Raw genomic sequence first — 23,650 nt, forward strand, 5'->3', positions numbered from 1 at the left:
CCACGCAAGTGGGAATTGGGACAGTCTCCTAACCACGTTGCTCTATACTCATTCCTGGGAGTATGCCCTTGGCCAAAAGCAAAATTTCTGGTGCAGTGGCCAGTGGCTTCTCAATGTTTTCGATGCTGTGGATTGCTTGAAGCTTGCTGTTATGCTGAAGGCCCTCGGATGTGGTGATTCCTTTCTGATATAATGAGACCTCTTTCTCTGGAAAACATTTGTTTTGGTAAACGAACACAAATTCTGTTACCCCCCTCTGGGGTGTTCCACATTACTGGTTTTGGCTGGGGGAGAGTTAATTTTCTCCACAGCGGTTGGTATGGGGCTGTGTTTTGGATTTGTGCTGAACACAGGGTTGATAATATAGAGATGTTTGTTATTGCTGAGCAGGGCTTACAAAGAACCAAGGCCTTTTCTGCTTTTTGTGAGGCTAGGGAGGAAGTTGGGGGTGCCTGGGAGGAGACACAGCCAGGACAGGTGACCCCAGCTGACCAAAGGGATGTTCCAGACCATATGACATCATGGCCAGTATATAAAGGTGGGGGAAAGAGGGATAAGGAGGCACAGAGGAAGGAGAAAGGATCACATTTGAAGTGATGGCATTTGTCTTCCCAAGTCACTGTTACGTGTGACAGGGCTCTGCTCTCCTGGAGATGGCTGAATGCCTGCCCGCCCATGGGAAGCAGTGAATTAATTCCTTATTTTTCTTTTCTTGTGTGTGCAGCTTTTTGCTTTTCCTATTAAACTGTCTTTATCTCAGCCCACGAGTTTTCCATCTTTTATCCTTCCAATTCTCTCCCTGATCCCACTGGTGGGGGTGTGAGTGAGCGGCTGTGTGGGGCTTGGCTGCCAGCTGGAGTGAAACGATGACAATGACTCTAGCTTAGATCTTCTTCTTATTTTTAAGTGGTTTGGATGCCTAGCCAATACCCTACTATCTGTCCTCAGAGGGCAATCATATTTATTAATTAACTTGACGAAGCTATCAAACAACTTGAGTTTGAAAATAGAGACATACCACGTTGTTGGCTTTATTGGTGTCAGGCAACAGAGCAGTATTTTGGCAAACATCACAGCATATAAGCAGAACTAAGCGCACAAGAAGAAAAATTAAGAGGCTACAGTGTCACTTTCTAGTTGCCAGTAACAACTCTGACATTCTGTAGCCTAATATTCACTTTTCAGTTTATGCTGTTGATTCAGAAAGCATTTGTGAGGTTTAGAGCTCATGAACAACACTTACCTGCTCATCAGTGGCAGCGAACAGGCCCAGGACAGACAATAGCCAAGCAATACCACATGCTGCCTCGCATGCAGCCTGGGCATCAACTGCCTGGCATCCACTCACGCCAGAAATGTCTCTGTCTGGTGGCATCTGAACTGCCTCATTCCCAGGCTCCTCCCCAATATAAATGTGCCAGTTTAGACAAGTACACGGAGACCACTTTAGGTTGGGGCCTTCATTTAAATGCTCCTATGCCTACAAACTGAACACAATACTAAGTAACATCAGCTGAAACATCAGTCATATCTCATTTACTTAAATATAAAACCAGCATAAACTCTGACATCTTAGAAACAATTAAAAAAATACAGTAAACTTCCGTGTTAACCAGCCAGTTCAATACTGAGTGCAATACCCTCATTGCTTGTTGCTCCTCCAGAAATACTCTGAGCAGCAGCTTGATGCTGCCTGTTGCACAAAGGCTCCTTTGCATGCAAGTACAGAAATTAGAAATGTCTCACCTTGTCCGTAGCGGTTGCTGGTTGTAAATAAGTCAGCATCACCCAAGTGCCAGCACAGATGAGGCTGTCCTGAAGCCACTGAGGCTCTCTTCTCTGCATGGCACCCACACAGCCTCACATCACTCTGTTCATCACAGAATGTGCTGAGCTAGAAGGGACCCACAAGGATCATCAAGTCCAACTGGGGAATATCCCTGGGGAAGCACCTTTGGCATGCACAGACATAACAGAGTCTCTGGAGACATGAGGTTTCATCAGCCCTGTCTTGAAGAGACCACTATCAAGCCAAAGGCTGGCACTGGATTTACCTGCCTGCTATACAGAGTTAAATCCCATTGATACCAGTTGGAGATATTCAATATTTACACAGCTTCTAAAGTGAGGCCACTTGTGGAGATGTTTTAACTTGGAATCACATTTTAGAGATCTGCTTTTGAAAGGTGGGAGTCAAATGACCCCACTCACTTTTATCCAGTCAAGACTGTAGTGGAAACAGAGCAATGTGATGCAATGATGATTACGTATTTGCAGCAACACACCACGGTGTGTGGCAGTAGGATGGCTTTTAGACTTTCTGGACCTCAGGCAGTTTTTGCTTCCAATACCATTAAAAGCCTATTTACTGAAGCAGCCCATGAGGCAAACATCAGACACACAGAAACAAGTGAAGTGAGAGAGACCCTCTGAACTCTATGAAATATTTACAAACAGCTTTAGGAGCCCTGGGATGAAGTGAAGTACTTTCAAGCAGAGACAAAAAACCTAATGGATATAAAAATCCTTTTTTAGCTCTTGGTGAGATTTTTTTTCACAGACCTAGCTATGATATGAGAATATGTATTAGGTCATGCAGTCTGCCTCCTCCTGTTCCAGAAGAGAAGTGGTCCCAGTGCTGTATTTTATAACACTTGACTCAGCCCAGCTCTGCCTGACTCAGACAACATAAACCAAACCCACTTCTTGGAATCTTCTCAGTTTTCTAAATATTTAATTTTGTGGATTTTTCCCCAGTATTCCACCCAGAATAACTCAACACAGTATGTATAAAGACACTTTGATGTCATGATCATTATGCTGTTGCCTTCATATTTATTCCCTTAGACAACCCTAAACAACTTCCCAGGCAGTGTGGTGGTGATGTCCTTCTAACATCTGGCTACAGTTATGTTCTTCCCCACTTGAACACATTATTACTGTGACTGAGCCTTCTCAAGAAATTCTTTCAGATGTTTTCCTGTCTGTTCCTTCCTCTCTGCTATCAAGAAATTATTATTATTTTTATTATTATTATTACACTTCAGGAAAAGGACAAGGAAAAGAAAGAAGAAAGACGTGAAAAGACAAAAGCATCTTTTTTCATGCAACCCCAGCTGTGCAGGCACAGAAAGATCCATTCTAAAGAGCTGGCCCACACACATAATTCAAGTTATACCTCTAGGATTTATGATAAGGGTATTGTTTTCATTTCTGCTTTCTCTAACTTGCCTCATACATCCCTATTTTTCTCTTAAATTTTTCTTAGAACCTTTGAGTTTTCCATTGTTGTTTGGACAGTTTAGAGAAACAATGCTGCCCCTAGAAGAGGTTAACCAGGAAGAGTTTCTGCTCTCACATGTCTCAATATCACGATGATGAACAGAGAATGTCCCTTTGAAGGATTTTGTTTCCAGAATCTACTGCCAAGGGATTGTACAAGAAGTGCCACAATCAGTTACGGAGGAGAACTGAATTTAAGGGATTTGATCTGGGATTTCCATGGCATTTTTTCCCTTGCATTTTATCCTTTCTGCTTTAAAATAAAGAAAAAACAGACAACAGCAGTCATTCCCTCATCAAAGCAGCCTTTCAGATTTGTGATTCTTTTCCAAAACATAGTCTTTGTTGATTGTTGTTTTTTTAAATTATCTTAAAATAGCTTTCAAACTCAAAGTGGTAGACGAAGATGTACATAGATGCCTCAAAATGTCAAAAATATTTATAGTTTAAGAAATAACTGTGATTTTAAAAATTTTTACTTTCTGACCAAATCAAGTTTTTTTTCCAGCATTTGACATTTTAAACATCTAAAGCAGAACAGCTAGCAAAGTAACATACCACAGCTTATGTGTTAAAAATGTCCTCAGCTGTTGCATACAACCACCTCTCTGAAACACACAGAGCTACAAGTCCTACCACAACCAGACTAAGCTGCCCTTTAAAGGGTTCTCCTGGGGTAAACTCCCATCCTAGAAGCAGCTTAACCTTGTGACGCTGTTCTCTAAGTGATCATTATTCTAATTTTGCTCTTGGGGAAGCAAAGGCAAGCAAGACAAAGCATTTATCTAAAACTTTAGAGTAACTCAGGTGCATTTCACTGAGCTGTGTAAACTCAGCATGCTGTTTTAAGAAGTAGAAACAGACTCTTTCCAAATTAGAGGAAACTTTTTTCAAGTTATTACTTTTCTGAGCAGAGCACATATATTTTAACACACTGGTACCTCTGCCAGAAAGCTAGACAGGGCTTTTTTTTCCTTCCCCCATTACAAAGTACAGTCACATGCAAGTGATCTGCCTGTGTGCAAGAGTAAGAGGTTTGGCAATAGCTGCACTCCCTATAGGATATATACAGCAACTGGGTCAGCCTGTTTACAAAATAGCTTGTGATTATCACAGCAGTGCTCAGCAGCTATGAATACATCATAGCAGAGTCTAATTAAAGACAGCCATAGCTAAGGCACTGCAAAATAAGGAAACAGTGGCACTTAATAAAGCTGCTCAGGATTGGGAAGAGGTTAGTTTTTACTCTGTTAGTCCCTTGGAGGCCAGCTAACCAGGTTTATTCCGATCAAGAATTAAAACATCAATCTAAACATCTTCTAAGGGCAGTCAGTTCATACCATCAGGAAAAAAAAAAAGAGTGAATCTTGTAATAAGACACAGCAGTTTCAATGGTGAAAAAAAACATTTTAAGGGGAAAGCCAAAAATAAAGATCTAACTGAACTGGGTCATTTGTACATAAAATGGATGTACATAAAACACCATTATACCAATAGCTGTAAAGCATAAGTGTTCCTATCCTTACCCTTCAGCATGTGGCTGGAACTCTTCTTCCTCTCCTAAATACACCTTGTGTGATGCTTCAGGATGGGCTCCCAATCTGTCTAGACCCTGGGATTCAAAAAATGTAGCCTTCTTCAGGGTATGCCTATTCCTAAACGACAGAGTACAGGTTAGAAGGGAGGCAGGAAAGTGCCTGTTTCTATCCCAGCTATGGAGAGCAGAAGGCTGTATTTTCTGAAAGAAAATAGTTATGCTAATGCTCCCAGCAAGCAATGGATTATACTAACACTAGGATATGCTCCAATACTGGCTGAGTCATCATTATTTTAGGGTGAAGTCTTAGGGGAAGGGAACGGCCATTTTTTAAAAGATCAAGTTCTAGCAAATGAGTACTACAGAAGAAAAATCATGAAAAATTAGGCAGGGCAACCTCTCTCATACTTTTTCAGAAAGTGGGTTGGTTTTTTTTTCCATCAGTTTGCTTTTGTAAATGCTGCAGAAAAAAATATGAAAATCAACAATTCAGCCCATTTGTCTCATATCTCTTACTTCACAGGCACTTCCATCAGTTTCACCATGTTGTATTTTATATATTGTTGTATATGTACTCATAACCAAGTCTCCCCACACACACAAAGTTTAAGGCCATGCATACTTCCTTTACAGAGCCACAATTCCCTTTTTGATGCATGCACACTTTTGGTCACTTGCCTGTTTATACCATGAAAGCTTTAAGTGTTTCACAGCACCAGAAGAGATGCTGCTGACTTTTCATCTTAAGTAGCAGGGAAAACATTTTTATTTATCTTGGATTTAATTTTTGAAGGCATCAAGAGCTGTGCAGTAGCTCTGCTGAAGAGGTTCAGAATGGGTCTTTCTCTTCACCAAAGCACCTGAAAAACTTCACCCCTCACACTGATGGCCTGACAGCGTCAGGCAGTAGCAACCTTTCTACTTGGATATTCCCTCTCCTATTATGCAACTCCATGCTGCCCTTCTTGCCAAAGATGAATTCAAGGGAACCAGACCCCTTCCCCTCAGCTGCACGCACATGTCCCAGGAACCAAGAACTTCTCAGAGGGCCCATCACAGGCTCTGGGTACTTCAGTACCACACAGGTCACAACCTACAGACAACCCATGGAACAAAAAAATGTCTTAAGCACATTAGAACTGAGCAAAGGCTCTAAGTTACTAAAAGGATTTTAAATTAGAGAGGAACTTACTACTGCAGTACAGAGCAGATGCATATAAAATACTAACTTCTACAGCATTTTTTTGACTGTTGTAAGAACTCAGGTGCTTCTCCCACAACACTGCAGATTTCCTAAAATCAGCTTCTCTTAGAGCTTAGAAAAGCAGATAACATGAAGTAAGGACACTGAACAAGAACTATGCAGCTCACCAGAAATACCTTTTAACACAGTCAGCACCTCTTCAATTAATAACCTTGGTGTTACAAATTTATGTAGATCCACTGATCATTAATATTAGTAACCAAAGAAGCCTAGTGATAAAACCCCTACTGAAGGCTAATAAAAATGTTCATCATCTTACGTAGTGTTTCGTACACGTCTTCCAGGCAATCAAAATTAGTTTACTGTAATAAAACTATTTTAAATTTCTATTGCATATAATAGTTCCATTATTATATGGATTTAGTGAATTAGTATTTCAGCCTCTTCTGTTGTAGTATCTAAAACTTCAGGGTACGATGAGAGTGCTGTGGGCAAGCAGTGGTCTGTGAAGTATTGTCCAGTGAAAAGCAGAGAACAACAGTAACAGCAACTTAAAAAAACTTGAAAAAAAAATTAGCACTAGAGCTACCTGAAATGAAACTCATTAAAACAGGTAAGACTGACAAGCAGTAGCAGAAGTAGGAATCCTTGGGTTTTTTTGTGGCCACATGCAGAATTGTGCTGGTAGTAATACAAGAAAGCAAAACAGACAATGAAAAGCAAACAGATTGCCACATCAAGAAAAACTGAAATAGCTACAACAGTTCTGAGAAAAACACTGAGCACTTTTTTATTACTGTTACAATATACAGTATATTTAAAGTACAGAAATTCAAACCCAGTAAAACTTCAAAGGCCCAAGTGCATTCCCAAGGTGGAGTCCACTACTTCACAGTGTGTTTCTTGTGCCCCACACGCAGCTCACATGCCAAGCCTTCTCCAGCTGTTGCCCAGCATTTCCAGAGCAGTCAGTTACACTGTTCAAACAGCACTATTTCTTCTTGAGAGCTCTCTTTCCTTCCCCCTTCTTTGGTTTTTCCTTCCCACGGAGCTTTTTCAACCGTCTCATCTCCTCCTTAAAGTCCTGATGCTCATCCCTAGATGGTGAAGAGAGAAAAAAGTTTACTCTTCTTCTTGGGATGCAGAGATATGAAAGGTTCTTTGAACTATATGCTAATAAAGAAAACAAAACTCAAAACTTTTTGTAACCAAGAAGTCCATACTGAAGCTTGCTGCATGTTATTGCTGGCAGTATCACTGAATAATAACATGAGATATTTCCTCTGATACCTTCAGAACTAAGAGGGTTGTCCTTTTCAGCAACATATGGTGTGTGCACAGATGTATTATTTCAATTGCATGTATTGATCCCCTTTGTTTAAATGAGCAGTAAAATGCAAAAATCAGCAAGAGACAAGAATAAGGATTTCCCCCTTGTTATCCAGCTCGGCAGTGTAGCCACAGCACATTGTGTTCCTGTGTTCAGGTCATTAGCTCCTAAGGAAACAGGGCCATGCTGAGCAGTAATTACAGCACATGGCACTGCTCTCAGGTGACTTCAGGAAGGAGTTATGAAGAGGGCATCAGTACCGGTAGAATCTTCAGAAGAGAATAAAACAGGAAGGAGGATGAAGGAGCTGGCAGAGATAATTAATCCTCAATCATGTTCTAATAAGTTCTATTAATCTGTCCCTGTATTTTTTAGTGCAAAGTGACTTTCAAAAATCATAACTGCATCCTCTGCGGCCTAAGATAGCTGCACTGCTATTTTAAACACGACTTCTCTAAATAGAAACAAAAAAGTTGTGGTTTATTACCGGCCCCATTAGTCTATGATTCTTCATTACACATTTCTGAGCTGCAAGCCTGATCCTCTAGCAACTCTCTGTATACACAGCAGCTAGAGAAGGAACTTAATAGGGGAAGGAGAAGAGTAAAGAACATTAGCATCACATTGAGGCTTTCTTCCTAAACAAACAGCTATTCTAGAAAGTGTTGGCACACCCACCTACAGCAAGAGCATCCTGGATGCAATCCTTGATGATTAGTATTGTCATACTAGCAACAGGTAATCTGTTTCGACGATACAGGGTTTGCAGCCTCACTTTTAAGGATATTTTTAGTGCTACCTGGTTGAAGTGAAAGAACTACATTTGACTCCTGCTAATGTTATTCAGCAGTGCAATTCTCCCTGCCACAGACTGCGGAAATTCATTTAGAAATTAGACTAGTTTGGATGAAGCTGGAATTAACAAGACTATTTAAATCACCCTTGAATTGAATTTAATTTATTTTAAAGAATAAAAAGGCCCTCTGGCCTAACAGAGACTTTTCTTCTCTTCTAAGTTTCATTTATTACCTGTGGAGTGATTAAGAAATATATGGTAAGACTGGTGTTAACATCACCTCTTTGTAGCACATTCATTTGCCATATTCAGAACTACAGACCCATCTCTTGTCTATGAGAAAGCTTTTTTCTCTTCCCCACAAAACCAAAGCAGGAACTATTTCTTAGGTAACTGCTTGCCCACAACTACACCTCAAGTCTTTCTCACAAAAGATTCCAATTCTGGTAAAAATTACACAGCAATCACTTAGCTCTCCTTGCCCTCCGTGCAACAATCAAGTGCCTATTTCCACATGTACCATATTCAGAACTAAACATTTCTCCTCTTTCCCTTGAGGAAAACAACTGCAACAAGACTCCCACGCACCCCTTTCCCAGTTCAGTCCTGCTCCCACCCTACAAGCCCAGGAAGCACCTGTAGAGCCCAAGGAAGCGGAGTTTCTTCATGAGAGCATAGTAGGTGTTGTGAGGGGGGTACCAGTTGTACACCTCCTCCTGCTTGGCCAGGGGCTGCTCACTGAACAGCTTCACCACTTTCATGGATTTGGAGTCAGTTGGCCTGACAACATCACCGAATATCTGGGCACTCAGCCGGGCCATCCGAAGGGCATAGCTGGAAACATTGGACATCTCCCCAGGAACGGTGGGCTCACACAGACAGACGGACCTTCCTGCAAAACAGAGCCACAACTCTTAAGATGGCTGAGTAGAACAAGCCATCCCAGAATTAAGGCAAACAAAAGAATGTATCATACACTGATCACTCATTTGACATCACACATTCCTCGCATAAAGTCAGTCTAATCCTTAGTACGTAATCCTGCACATAAAGAACATCGACATGAATTCAGGTACAATTCCCAGCCTACAGACAGCAATACCAACTATAAAAGTAACTACACTGCACCACAATTTGCCATGGCTAGCATGGTTTACTAGCAGATCCCTCTCAGCTTGCTCAAGACAACCTTTAAACTCCAGCCACAGGAACAATTACAGCGTGAGCTCTGCCAAAAACAGCACCTGTGCGATACACCGACTCCTACGCAAGCACAAGGTAAGGCACCACTTGAACACACAGAGAAAACAACCTGGAAGATTTTCCTCATGAAAATTTCTCACCCTATTTAAAATATTGTTATAATCCATCTAACAACAATGGCCTATAAATAAATCATGTTTCTTTATATGAATCACAGATCTTTCCCATCTCAAGTCCCTTCCCTTGATCATCTCCATCAGCTTTTTCTCCATTCTCTTTTCAGTCTCTCATGATAACTATTCTTTTTGAAAGGAAAAAAGTAGTTTTCCCATGAAAAAATATTCTTTTTTCCAAGACAATCCATCAGCAGCTTCCCATTCTCTTTTAGTCATCTCCCACCTGAAGACCTCTGCAACAAAAATGCCCTGAAGACAAAACAGTTGTTATTAGGCCACCAGACAACATCCACTCTCTTAAAGTAGTGTGAGAAGGGTGTTCTCTCAGCTTTTCTAACTCTCCCCATTTTAAGTCTTCTTTACTCCTTCTTTGGGTTCTAGTAGACAAGAACAGGAATCCCATAATCCTGTATTTGTAGCTGTATCTTGTCTGTACTTTGCATTTTTGAATGAGTGATAACATAAGTCTTCAGACAAATTAAGCAGGTTCATTCAAGAGCATTACACTGAGGTTAAAGTTTAAAATTCTTGTTTTAAAGTACATTGCACAGCTGATTCCAGAAGATGAGCATAACAAATTAAAGAGCATGGATAAGAGTAATCAGACAGACAGTGCTAAGTCCACTTCAGTATGATTAAACAGAGCCTGCTGTTTAATAACACAAATCTGAAGTATTCTTAACCTCACTTACATATATCTGCCCATTGGAGGACCTGCTTTGATTTACTCCTGTTAGCAAAGCACTCTAAAGGAAGCAGGAAAAAAAAATATCAAGCATGAAAATAATACAAGTAACTTGAGAATAGAGAATAATGGAAAAAGTAACAAAAGGGAAGGCAAAGCATCAGAAACCTCAAGCTAAGGCAGTAGGCCTAGTGTGAGAAGACAGAAGCTCTTAAATGATTGCAGGGCAGCACTTCAACTTGAGCATCTCTTACAGGGGGAAAAAATCACTAAGTTTTGCTAAATCATCTGTTTCAGAACGAACTCCTACATTCAGAGACAAAGCAACAAATTGTCCCCCAACCTCTTTGTCACAGGACTTGGAAAGCACCTCTTCACCACCAGACTCAAACACACTGCTTGCTTAATCTCTACTTACTGCAGCCTTAAAATGAAAACACCTTTAGCTCCTGAACAGTGCAACCCTGTGGTCTGAGGAACCTGATTTTCACTTCTGAATCGCTAAAGGAATCTTAACATCCCAAGCCAAGGCTGGAGACCTCCATTAATCCTAACAACGTTTGAGAGAGAAGCAAGAGATATCCAAAGCCTGTTCTAGGGTAATTCTGTGAGATGTTACCAGAGCAGTTTTGTTATTGTCACCTTCAGCAATGATATCTTCAGGATCGCCCTCTGGGGATTAACACACCTACACCAAAACCAGTGTTTAGTGCTGCCGCTCCACCTGCTCCCGGCTCCCTACTCCCACCCAAAGCCAAGCTCTCCCGTCCTGGGCTAGGTTATTTTTTATTCCCGATCCACCAGCTTGCTTCACACCGCTCCCTTCTCACTTGGAACACGCCAGGAGAACGCTCTTTTCCCCGCGTTCCTTCTGGCTTTCCCACGAGCACACGGGGAAGACCAGGCCGCCACGGAGGTCAGCCCGCGCCGGCCCCGCTTCCCCGCGGGAGGGGAGCGCCGGGACGCGCCCGAGGGCTGCGGCTCCCAGGGACACGGCCCCGCCCGGCACCCCAGAGCCCGGTAGCCCGGAGCCCGGCACCTCGGAGCCCGGTAGCCCCACTCTTGCCCCGCTCGGCCCCGCTCACCCCACGCTGACCCGCGGCCCGAGGAGCGGCGGCGCTGCCGGAGAGGCGGCGGCGCGCACGAGTGACGCGAGGGGCGGGACGGGCGGCGAAGGGAGGGATCTGCTTCCTCACCCTCTGGTTTCTGCTGCTTTTTCTCCTCCTTCCCTGCACGCAGTGGAGGCTGGTCGGGTGCTGTCCCCGCGGTCATGGAATCACGGAATCACAGAATATCCTGAGCTGGAAGTGAGCCACAAGGATCATGGCTCTGTGCACACTACAATCCGAAATGCCACACACCATGAGAGGGTCACACCCTCTTGAGTCAAGAACGTTTTCGCTGTGACTTCCTCTCATTCCCCCCCGCCCTCCCGTTAGCAGCTTTGTAGTTATATGCTTAAATCTAATAATGAAATGAGAAAAGCGGTTATCCTCATTAAAAGCTGATGGCAAGTCTACGTAGAGCCTTATTCTTTGGTTTTGCCAGGGAAGGGTGGTGTGACACGTCCAGTCAGCAGCCTTACTTCATAAGAGCATGCGTTGAAGTTAGTAAAACCAAGTTGGTTTTACTCTTGGGAGAAGGCATAAGTTTACATAAAGAGCTGAAAGCCGGGTGTCTTCACTCACAGCCCTGACCAGGCTGTGAACTGGGACAAATGTCAAAATCTGGTTTTACTGAAAGGAGATGAAAGGAAGAGTTTGGGAGCCACAAATGTTTGTCTCCAAACCACTTAGAGAGATTGTTTCTCTACTCCAAATTCAGGGCGCATGTCTCCTGTGCTCCTTGCCAGTCCTTACCCTCGTAACTTTTGCTTCCCTCCTGCTGCTTGTTTTCAAGGATGGTTATTCAGCTGCATAAATATATCTGCCTTGGCAAATTTACCTGCACAATCTCAGTCTTTCAGCACAAGTGTCCTCTTGGTCTCTTGATACTGGTGAAGTTGGTGAGTTGGTCACTCACCTTCGTGCCCCAAACCCGGAGAGGGGTGCGTGCCCAGGGGAGCTCCTGAGGCACACAGATGGGCACCTGACCCTGCTACACTTCCCCTGGCACCCCTTTGGCCACTGCCAATCCCACTAGACATGAGCTTTCCCAGTGCTTGATTTATGCTAATTTTTAATCAGTGCCAGGAGGTGCTAAATCAGACTCTGTGCAAACATCTGAGTAAATGACAATTATGTGATTGCATTTATATGCCAAACGTGTAATGCCATCGAAGGAAGAAATTGAGTTTGTCTGGCTCGGCCTGTTTTCTAGAAGAGCAGATTCTGCCAAGCATTGAACAAATTGTTATTCTGTCATCCTTCCCTGATTAATTTTCTGTCACATTTTCCGTGCTTGTCACGGGAAGAGCAGCCTCATGGCCTGGGCAACCCAGTCCCCTTTCTTGTCCTTTTTGAATGTTGGTATGATCCTCTAATTTCCTTATAATCCTGATCTAGTGGAAGATGTCCCTGCCTATGGCAGGGAGGAGATTGGAACTAGATGATCTTTAAGGTCCCTTCCGACCCAAGCCTTTCTATGATTCTGTGATTAAGAATTAACATTCATGGAATTTCTTTAGCCAGGTATTCAAACGCTGTCCTATAAAAGTTCTCTAAATATCCTAATTTTAAAATGTTTGCTCTAGTAGATCCTGCTTACCATTTTCATTACTGACTAATGGACTGAAAAGTGCTGCTTTTTTTTTCTTTCTACTCGATGAGAAAAGTGCCTCTTCCTTAATCTTTCTAAGGAGGAAATAGAGGTTTTTAGCATTTCTGCCATTTCTGTGCTGTTTTACCATCTCTAGATGTGCATCAGCATTGTTGCACTCCTCATTTTGCTTTCTGTAGTCACACCACTTATGCATTTTCTATAGTCTTCTTTTTTTGTATTAACAGAACTTTTTTTTCCTGTATTTTTGCCTTTCTATGTTGTTCTATACCATACTTTTAACTTCTGAATGTTTCCTTCACCTTGCTTCTGAGACAAAGTTGTCCTTCCGCCAAAATTGGCCATTTTGTTAATTAAGCAATCATGACTTTATGGAGTAAGATCATAAGTATTCTCATTTACATTTCTATCTCTATTTTTGAATCGCAATTTTCTCGTCATTTCTCCCATCTTGATGGAGAAGGTCTTCCTGAACCGTCTGTGTGTGTGTGTGTCTCTGTGTGTGTGTGTGTGAGGGAGAGAGAGAGAGAATTTCCCTGACTGGGACTGTCCTTTTTCCTTGTTATAACAAACGTCCTTGCTATAATCAAATTATGATTGCTGGCTCCTAAACAACCGCCCCCTTTTTGTTCCATGATAAAGTTGTTTAAACATTATGAGTTCAAAAATACATCTTCCATGCAGACTGGAATAACTTCTGTCGTAGAAAATGAGTTTTTAGAAAGTGTAATGAGACATGGCTTCTGGCTTTTGGGGTTTTTTCCTCACACAGCTTCAAATTGAGCACACTTTTTGTACATTGGAGGGATAAGCAGCCTGTTTCTCTGCAGCCATCCCCACTCCATTCCACCCCTCTTCAACAGGATTAGGTTGAACAAGTTACTGTCTCTGCACCTCTAAAATAATGATGGTGGTTTCATAAGCACTCTGACCTTCTCAGTCTTCAAATTTCTTTATTTATGTTAAAGGATTGGAGCAAAGTATTTTAATATTCCATTTTGGTAAATTATCCTGCCTGATTCCGTAATTACATCAGTTTGATCTCATTCCTCCTCATCAATGAAAATATTCTACTTGCATGTTACCCACACTCTGAAAATTGGCATATAGGCCACTGGAAAACATCTTCCTCTTTCCCTCCAAGTATTGTTGCTGCCTATACCTGCAGGCTTCAGCATGGCTTTTTTGGTGTGATGGAAGCACAGATATGAACAGCTCTGCATTTGTTAAATTTTTCTGCCTTTTTTGCTCAGTTGTTTCTCCTTGTCAGCCATTATTATTATTAATTAATCTAAGTAAAAATATGCACTTGCAAAAGCCTATGTATGTCACTGTAGCACTGTTGTTGCTGTGGTTATGAGGAGAATTGCTTGCAGAGCACCCAGCCAGGGTTAGCATGCCGGCAAGGTAGCGTACAGACACTCAGGATGGAAAATCAGGGTCACATCAGTCAACAGAACAACAACTCAACACATCTGCAAATTTGCAGAGACAGAGAATGATCTGGTTTGCAATCCATGGAGCCAAAAAGGTCTTGCTCACTGTATCTGGGACACTGTGTGTCCCTAGATTCTGCCAGCAACTGTAAACTCAGCATCACCACTCTGAGGTCTTCACAGTCCAAATTAGATTTGGCATGCTAGGGGTTGATAATAACAGGGAATGGAAGGATGCAGCAGAGACTGACTATAGGAATGGATTTGTGATGAGTTGAATTCTGTGAATTTGTTGTTAGATCCTCCTGAGCGCTTTGTTGCAAGCAGAGCAAAGTGTTTGGACTTGTTAGCAATTATTTGCAAGAAAATCAGTGGGAGATGGCTGAGTGAAAAAGCTGAAAACCCTAGAAAGGAGTTAAAGGAGAGTGAGTTGACATGGGGTAGAAGACAACATGGGCATTCTAGGTACAGTGACTGTTGTGGAGGAAAGAAATCAAGGGAGTAGAGAGACATGCATGGAACACATGGAAAGCAGCAAAATAGAAAAAAAAAAAAAGGAGAAAGAGACCTCATGATGAAGCACAATAAAGATCTTTTTACAAATAGTTGGCAGTAATTTTGTCTGGAATTATATTATTTGATGAATAGTGATCTGGAATTGTTTATCTGGTTAATTCATCTTGTGTATGTATTTTAGTTTTAACTGAATGACAGCTTTAAGGCAAAATTTTGACAAAATGCAACACTTGATCCATTGTTTGTCCTGAGAAGGCAAAGGTATACCCAGAAAAAAAACCCATCAGGGTGAGAGTTTGCTCATTGGTGCTTGTTTATTGACATTTAGAGGAAAAAAGAGTCTGAACTTGTATCATTTGATCTTGAAAATGAGGCATTTGAGTAGTACCTGTATGACAAAGTGAGCAACTCTTCACTCCTAAGTCTTATGTTTAGAACTATCATGCTGTAAGATCATCTCTAACATTTTCTTCTTATAAATACTGGCATCAGGGAACAAAATCATCTTCATCTGAGTAAGCAGAAGGACCCTCTGAGCATTTGTTAAAACTGCATTGGCTACAAACGTGTTTAGAAATAATTTGTTATTCATTATGTGTTCATGATTAATTGGCAAACTTCAACTGTATTTTGTTGCACAGCAATTCGTGCTGAGCCACGGAGACATCTGCATTGCAAATCCCTCTGGAGAGAATGTGTAGTGTTAAGAGACTGACAGACTTTGGGTGGGCATTTGAAGGGTATTTTGACTTTAAAGTAACTCATCAAACTAATGCCAGAGCGAAATCCACAAAGATGTTGCTATTAAATACTGCTGCTCCAGCTATCTAGCACTGGGAACACTTGGGAGGGAGATGCAGCATAAGAGAAAAACAGAAATGATTTTTCAAAGCTAGTTGGCATCTTGAGTTTATTGCTTTCCCCAACAGCCGGGCTGTTGAGGCAGCCTTCCCTCCTCCTGGGGAAAGAGAGCCAGTGCTGTTTGTCTCTCGTGCAGTGCCCTCAGAGTGATGCCTGAGATGATACTGGCAGTTCTCTGGGAGAACTCTGGCACATCCATTTTTAATGGAAGATGAGCTGTCCAGCATAGCAGGCGCTGCACGAGGCTGAACAGGCAAGGGATGGAGGATGCTGTGGATCTCCACACACTCACATGTTTGTCATTTAGACTGACTAATGTGTAGCTCAACAATATGTGGGGATAAATGGTCAGTGATAGATTTCAATGAAGTGCTTAAGACTGAAGAGAAGGGATATTTCTCAGTGGTTAGATGAAGGGATTGGGAATAGGAATTGTTGAATCTTGGGGGTTTTTTGCAGCTCCATTTCAAACTCACTGGATGACCTTAAGCAAGTTAATTAACCTATCTGCCGTTTCATCCCTCTGTAAACTGGGAAAAATGATGTCTGCTTCAGAAATGGGTTGTGAAGAATAATTGATTCTTAGAAAATGCTTCAGCTTCCCCTAGTGAAAAACATACTACAGAAGTAGTGTTGTTACTTTACTAACAACATGCACATAAAACTTTTAAAGGCAACAGTAACAAAGACACATCTTTTTTGGCTGGAACAGAGTATTGCAGAGGGGAGGAAAAAAAGGAAAAATATTAAAATGACAGAGTCAGCGAAAAGAGAAGAAATAATGGAGACATCTGGCTCACTGCTGATAAAAGCTCTTGTAGTTTCTCTTCCATCATTCCTTGCAACCCTCATCTGAAAGGACATCCTCCAAGGCTTTCAGCTGGGGTCAAAAAACTGTTCATCTCTAATTCTGTTTGACCAAGTGTGAAAACAGAGTGAATAAAAATGTTCCAGCAACAGAATTTTCAGGAATACATCAATCTCTTAAACAGAAAATCCAAGGAGACTAGTCGGGTCTGTTTGAGTTCACATTTCTGTTTCTTCAAGCTGAACTCTTTTCAAGATACTGCCTTGGATCTAGACCTCTTGGGTATGTGAGCTGTTGGCTCCCCTGAGTTTCAGCAGACTGATATTGTATATCCCTCTTGACCTTTAATGGTGCATTTCAATGGAAATTTCTCTCCATGTTTTCCTGGTTTAGGCCCCTTCTTGTCTTAGGGTATCTTGATCAGTGCTGAGCACAGGATACATGGTTAGGTCTTTGGGAGCACTCTGGTTAGCCACTCTGACTACCTTGATTTGTAAGTCATCCAATTTCCCAAATCTGTCTGGACTCCCAGGTACCCAGTCATTTCAGTAGTGCTCTTTGTAGACCTAAGCATCATTGATCAATCTTTCCCCCTCACAGAGTCTTTTGAAGGCAGAGTTATGGAAACAGATTTTTTTTTTTGGTTTTAGTTTGAAGTTCTTCACTGCAGTCCTGGTGGGTGACATGAGGCTGCTGTTAGTTATGTAACCAGAGCTGCTCTCTGTTTTAGAATTTGCCTGTCTAGCGAATCATAATCAATCCTGCACGCACCTCTCAGCCTCAGTTGCTTCAGCCTGTGGAAGCATTATGCAGAGGCTGTTTTTCGTTCAGTTCTTTCTCTCTGACCTTGCTAGTACCCAGGCTGAATAAGTCGTGCTCCTACACATGCTTTCTGGACATTTGTTCCCTTTTTCCTGAGAAAAATTCCTTCTTCAGACTTTATCTCTGTGAGTCCCAAATTTTCTTTTTTTTTTTTTTCATTTTTTTTGTCCTTGGGAAATTTTATTCCTTAGTCCTGGAAACATTATTTCTCTGGAAACAAGAGAAGTAACTTCTTGCAGGCCAGTTTTTTTATCATGGATGATCAGGGTATGGTCATTGAAGCTTGGTACTCCCCATGGTTTCTTCTTTGGTGGGTACTTACTGAAGGCCTTTGCAGCAAAGGGGAATAAGTGCCTGTCTTTCAGGGTCCAGAAGTTTTCCCTGGAACAACTTCAGCATATGAGGTGTAATTGTGATATCACAGTTCTAAAGCTTGAGGTGGGGAAATGAACTGTACAAATGGATGAACTCTGAAGAACCAACTACTTTATTTTGATACAAATATATTTGGTGATAATAACTGTAGAGAAGTAAATGCAAAACTGTTGAAGATGGCAGTGTGCTTGTGTCTTAATAGAGAGTTTATCATCCTACATGTCAGCTGCTTTTACAGCAGCACACAATATATTTGTATACGCCTTTTTAAAAAAAAAAATTATTTAAATTAATCTACCCTGCTGGGACTTCACAGCCAAATAGAATAAATTAAGATTGAGGTCTTGCTTCTGAGTCGTGTTCCAAAAAGAAGGAGAGTGCTTTTAGAGAATATAGTTTTTCTAAGCAGGTGCTGTTTTTTGTTTTGCTTACTGGTTTTCTCTCCAGTTGCTTCTGTGATGGTTTCTTATGATCGATGAATTTGGATTTTTAGCTAATCCTTGTTTTTCTTTTGTGACTAAAAGAAGCAACAAATTGAATTGGTAGCTGGGAGCCAATCACAGATGTGATACACTCACAATGAAACACCGTGTTATGCATCTACAGAGGCTGTGGCTCTGTCTTTCACTGGATTAGTTCACAAAACACTGTTGATAGAAACCATGTCTGAAAATCTCTCAGGGAATGAACAATGCATTCTGAAATCTGTCAGAAGTTTAGGAAAGTAAGGTGTGACTTGCCATGTCAAGCAAACTAACAGTACTGCAGATGCACCTTCATATTAGGCTGCCTATATGAACTACATATTGATGCAGTTCAGAAAAACCAGAATTAATCAGGTATATATAATTAATCAGGTAATATATTGAAGGTCAATGTATCAGATGTAACTTATGGAATAAAAGCTGCTTCTTACCAAATATGCTTACTTTTGGCAGACAGAAGTCTGAGTTTTTGCTCTCAATCAGTACTCTTTGGCCCTAATATCTTGTCTCTGCCATCCTGGATTCTTCTTGCTATTTCTGTAAGAGTCACAAGATCTATGAATTTTAATGAAGTGATATCTCCTGTTTTCAGCTGAGCCCAATGGTGGGGATGTTGAGAGCCATCTTGCTTTTGTAGCTGGCTTTAGGCAGCAAATGACCTTGCTGTACAACTCCTGCATTCAAAGCAATGTCACCTTCCTCACTGCAGCAGGCAATGGGTTTTTCCTGTAGCAGGATTTTGGGTGGTAGGCTGGGCTTGATGTATCCAAAAGGTAACCAGGGGGAAGCAGAGATGGGCTTATATGAAACAGCAATCCTCTTAGCGAGGTTTTTGGGGAAACAGCTCTGCTCGTGTGAAAGCTCAGAGGAGAAGAAGCTGTAGAATTTGAAGATGTTGATTACCAAGCTGGCAAGACAATAACCAGGACACAGAGTGGCTGCTGTGATCTCAGAGAGCAGCAGACTGGAGCTGAATCTCTGCTTGTGAATGCAGGGGCTAAGATCTGTTTTCTATTGTAGGGGGATGAATTTGAAAGAGCCTTGAGGGCTAAATATTGCCCTTGTGCTTTAGCTGAGTTGTCTCCTACCAGAACTTTCTCTTTCAATGGAGGCTTACACCTGTACAGCTTAGGCCTTTTCTTTTTCTTAAATCTGTTCTTGCTTCTCTGTTATTGGAAGCACTTGAGTGTTTACTCAGGAGACAGGAATGTCTTTCCCCAGTGTTTTACTTTAGAACTCAACATGTTAAATGTGGCATGATCTACCATTAGATTTAGATTTAGATCCTACCACCTGGCTGAAAAAAACCTAAAGCTGTTGGCAATGCCTTCAGAGATGGAGTGATATCTCCCAGGTCCTTCTGCAGTTCACCACAGTGCCCATGGACCCTTGGGCTGTGTGGAGGTAGTGCAGGGGTGCCAGGGATGAGTTTGCCTACAAGACCTTCTTTTCTGCAGCTTATAGCTTCTGCTACACTTTTAAGTTCTTGGGCTGACATTTCCCAAGCACGATGTCCACAGTGGGAAGCTTGGGGAAAAGTTTTGTTTAAAATCGTTCATCCTTGTTTTGTCTGAGCTTAAAAGCACTCTTGGAGATGTTCTCATGAGCAGCAGTGATTATCATACATAGCTGTGTCCATAGTGCAGCCTTAGGTGGCCAACAGTGATGTGGTTTTGACAGTTGACAGCTAAATAATGAAGAGTAAGTTTTCACAGGAGGAAGCAATTTTAGGGAAAAGCCACCAGTCTTTTGTTTTGCTGTTTGGAAAAACAACATTATCCTATGGTTCTTTTCCTCTGTGTACTGTCTTTTACCTGTCTCTGTTTGAGGCCATTTGGTGCTGGCCATTCCCTCTGCTTTATTGAAAAATATGATATAGGACTTCTCGCCTACCCATCCCCCTGCCTTCTGCCCAACAATTCATTTTGCTTCCTCCAAAAGCAAATCTGTCCTTTTGATGGTTCACTCCATTCAGCTCCTGACCCCTGATCAATTTTGACTCAGCTCATGTGTGCTTCCCCTGTTTGTCACAACTCCAGGTCAGTAAATCAAGACTAAGAGAACACCAGACTAAAGTTTGCCCATGGATTGCCATTCACTTGTGACTTGTGGTCGTGAGGTAAAATACATGATCACATCCTGCTTTCTGCCCAGATCACAGTAGATGGCAGATGAACCAGGACTCTGCAGTCGTGAGATGGTGGCTGTTTGGTGGACAGTTTGGAGGCTCTGTAGTGAGCCTAGCAGATGAATACAGGTAGGAAAAATCATGGTCACGGGCATTTGAATTGAAATTGAAAATTGGATTTTATTTCACCCATTGTGAGAGTTACTTTTATGAAGCTTGGTGACTCAAAAAAATTACATTTTTCCCAACTTCTGTCCATGTGGTGCCCATTTTCTGTGTATCCAGCTGCAGTCACCCATGCACTAATTTGTGGAAATACTGTCCACTGTGTCTAGAGCCAGGGCGTCTGCAAGCTGCTCTCTGAGGAAGGAAGGTGCTAAGTACTCTGGAAGTTTAGGTTCTAAGCTCCTTTAATAGAGTACCCAAAATACACTGACATGTTTGAAAATACTGCCTTTTATCTCTGTTCCTCAGCAGGGAGCTGTGAAGGTAAGTTCCTTGATGTTTGTAAAAAACCCCCAGCCCTCCAACACTACAATTAGAGCACCACTATAGAAAAGCTCATGAGGAAATTAATCATTCTGTATGCAATGCAGGATCTGGATGCTCTGTAATAAATAGTACATGCACCACACATTGGGTGATAAGGATAGGAGAAAATTTGAATAGTGTTCATTAAGTGAGCAACATTTATCCTTTGCACTGTGAAAAATGGGAGACCCATGGAAACAGAAATCATGTTATTAAAGATTGTATCATAGTGTGTTTGCACGCTGGGCAAATTAATGTTCCACGGGTGGTCTTAAATCTGGCATTCACTAACTTGCTTAACTTTGCAATCCAAATGTTGGTGGGTTGTTTTCTTTTTTTTAGAGAGAGCGAAAGCAATCCCTTTTGGGAGCTGCTGGTGGGGAGGGCAGAGGACATGCAGCGAGGTGCTGTTGTGTGCAGCTAGATATCAGTGTGTGCACAGCTACACGAGTGTGTAGACAGCTGTGTGCCTATTCTCTGTGCCTCCATGTGTGTATGTGCGTGTGTGGCCAGCCCATGTTTATGCAGCTGGCTGATGCTTCCCTTTGAAAAACTCTTTCTATTAAAAAAATAAATAGAAGGGACATTGACAACTGGTTAATTCCTGGATTACAAACTTTTATATGATGTTTTGTGGTTCTGATCTTCCTTTATAGAGCCTCTGCTTGTTCTGAGTCACCTGAACACCCAAAATCTGTTTGAATGATGGGTCAAGTGTTTGTGGGAGTTATCATAAGATGCTTCTATGTTAGCATCTTTTATGGCTGTGTTATTAGAAGGGCTGGCATGCTGAGGATTCACGTACACCAGTATCCAAGGTGCACTGGAATGATAAAAAATATTAGTAGGCATAATTTGTTATATCTATGTTTGGTTTGATTACTGTCTTGTGTTTGAAATCCTGTAATTAAGGCAGCGAACTGCCTCCAGAGCCAGTACTGCTTCAGGTAATATAACACTAGGACGAGTTCCTGTGACTTCAGTAGGTGATTCTTTTCAAAGAACGAAGGCTGGAGCCTATGTAAATTAAACATCACTTCTGGGGAGGTGAAGATCACAGAGAGAGCAGGGAAATACTGAGGGTCATCTCTCTCTGTTGAGTAACTAAATTAGAAGTGTAGATCCCTGGGAAGGGGCAGCACCTTGACTTGCTCAATCCCCTCCCCCACTAGATGGCACTGAATTCTTTTTCTTTAAAAGGAAAAAAAAAAAAAAGACGAAGGAAGAAAAATATGGTGGAGGTCATTTTGATGTAGAAAAGACCCCAAAAAACCAAAACAGAAAAAAAACCCCAAAAACCGACGAAGAAAAGCAAATTGCAATTGGTTGTCCATTTACTCTGCCCTTCCCCCCTCCTAGCCCCAGACCTCACCTCTGTGTACCTTTGTACAGGCGCTCGCTTTGCTTTTGTGTCTGGAGCTCTCTGGAGAGGCGGTGGGCGATGCTCGCTGGAGGATGCTAAGGAGAGCGGAGACGATGCTGGGAGGGAATGGAGAGGAGACTGGCCCTAGCTGTAAGACACCATCCGTAGTGAGGTGTAGCAGGCAGCGCACGGCTTGTCAGAAGGAATTGGCTCTGAACAGACTCACCGGGCTCCACTCCTCTGTCCCGTGCCTTCAGACATTTTTCCTGAGCACCGTGTGCTTTAGCTTTCTCTCTGGATCACTGAAATCGTAACTGGCAGGAAAGAAAGCCTCAGCTTTCAATCCGCCGCTGAAAGTGCATTTTCACTCCCTGATTTATTTCAGACCTGTGAATTAGCTCCCTGTGCTGAGATGCCCTTAATTCACTGTCGGGAGCGCTTTCCATGTCGCGTGCCCAAGTGTGGGTGGAGGGGTTGTGGGGTTTTTTTTAAATGTCATTCTCGCAGCTGAAGATCGACAAGGACTGGTTTTTTTCCCCCTGTGGTGAGGCGGGGGTGGGGTGGGAGGAGGAGAATTTAATAATGATCTGTTTGTGCTGAGAAAGGGGCTGTCTGTAAAAATCCGGGAAGAGACACAGGGAAGGTTTCTAATGCCTGCAGCAAGCAATATTGTGCCCCTTCTGAAAAGAAGGGAATAATGATGATGATGGAGAAAAATGTTTAATTCTAAGAGTTAAAATGGGGATAAAATCCAACAGTTTCTCCTACAGTTCTATGTTTAAGGTGACTTGCAGAAAGATACAGACTGCCATCTGATAAAGCTACAAATGCAAGCAAAAAAAAAAAAAAAGCATAGAAACTGCCACTGAAATGCCTTTTCAGAGAAAAAGATAAAACCTGGAACTGAATGACAATTTTTGGCTTTCAAACCCATGTTTAAAAATGAGAAGAGGGAACAAGTCTGGCTTCTCCAGGTACAAAAGTCCCCCTGCCCCAAACTGTCTTACTGTCTTGGAGTGTGATGGGAAAACCTGGCACCTGGACCTCCCTGGGTCCAACCAAATCTTGGCTCTTTGGACTGTAATCCTAATGTTTAACATAAAAAGAAATGTAGGTGTGATTCCATTATATTATTTTCTTATCCCCTCACATATCTTTGGCCAGTATAATGAGAAAAACAGTTCTAGTAGCTGGATCCTCCATTTTGCTCTTAGCCCCAGTCTTCCAGTTCTGTCTAAAATGGGTGTTTAGACAGAGAACAGTTTTGTTTACCAGTTCAATCTAAATAGAGAATAAACTTAGCAGAATCTCGTGCTTAAATAGAAAATCCAACAATCAGCCAAAATACATGGTTGGTAAAATTAGGCCTATTCCCTGTTCTCATCCTTCAGCTT

The 23,650-nt window shown here is 42.0% G+C and overlaps 1 protein-coding gene across 3 annotated transcripts; it reads right to left on the reverse strand.

Annotated features, from left to right (window-relative positions):
* Window positions 1-6,787: 6,787 nt before the first annotated feature.
* On the reverse strand, window positions 6,788-22,716 carry MRPS33 (mitochondrial ribosomal protein S33). Of its 3 annotated transcripts, none has more exons than XM_048302111.1 (3): window positions 22,266-22,716; window positions 8,786-9,041; window positions 6,788-7,120 (listed from the first exon to the last, which is right to left on the reverse strand). In XM_048302111.1, exons 2-3 carry the CDS (start codon window positions 8,998-9,000, stop codon window positions 7,015-7,017), a joined length of 321 nt encoding a protein of 106 aa, XP_048158068.1. In that variant the 5' UTR covers window positions 9,001-9,041; window positions 22,266-22,716; the 3' UTR covers window positions 6,788-7,014. The 3 variants fall into 3 exon arrangements, with proteins under 3 accessions (XP_048158068.1, XP_048158067.1, XP_048158069.1); XM_048302110.1 differs by lacking the exon at window positions 22,266-22,716 and adding an exon at window positions 11,299-11,377; XM_048302112.1 differs by lacking the exon at window positions 22,266-22,716 and adding an exon at window positions 11,310-11,368.
* Between the last annotated feature and the right edge of the window lie 934 nt (window positions 22,717-23,650).

Source organism: Corvus hawaiiensis, chromosome 4 (genome assembly GCF_020740725.1).
Source record: "Corvus hawaiiensis isolate bCorHaw1 chromosome 4, bCorHaw1.pri.cur, whole genome shotgun sequence".
Lineage (NCBI taxonomy): Eukaryota > Metazoa > Chordata > Aves > Passeriformes > Corvidae > Corvus > Corvus hawaiiensis.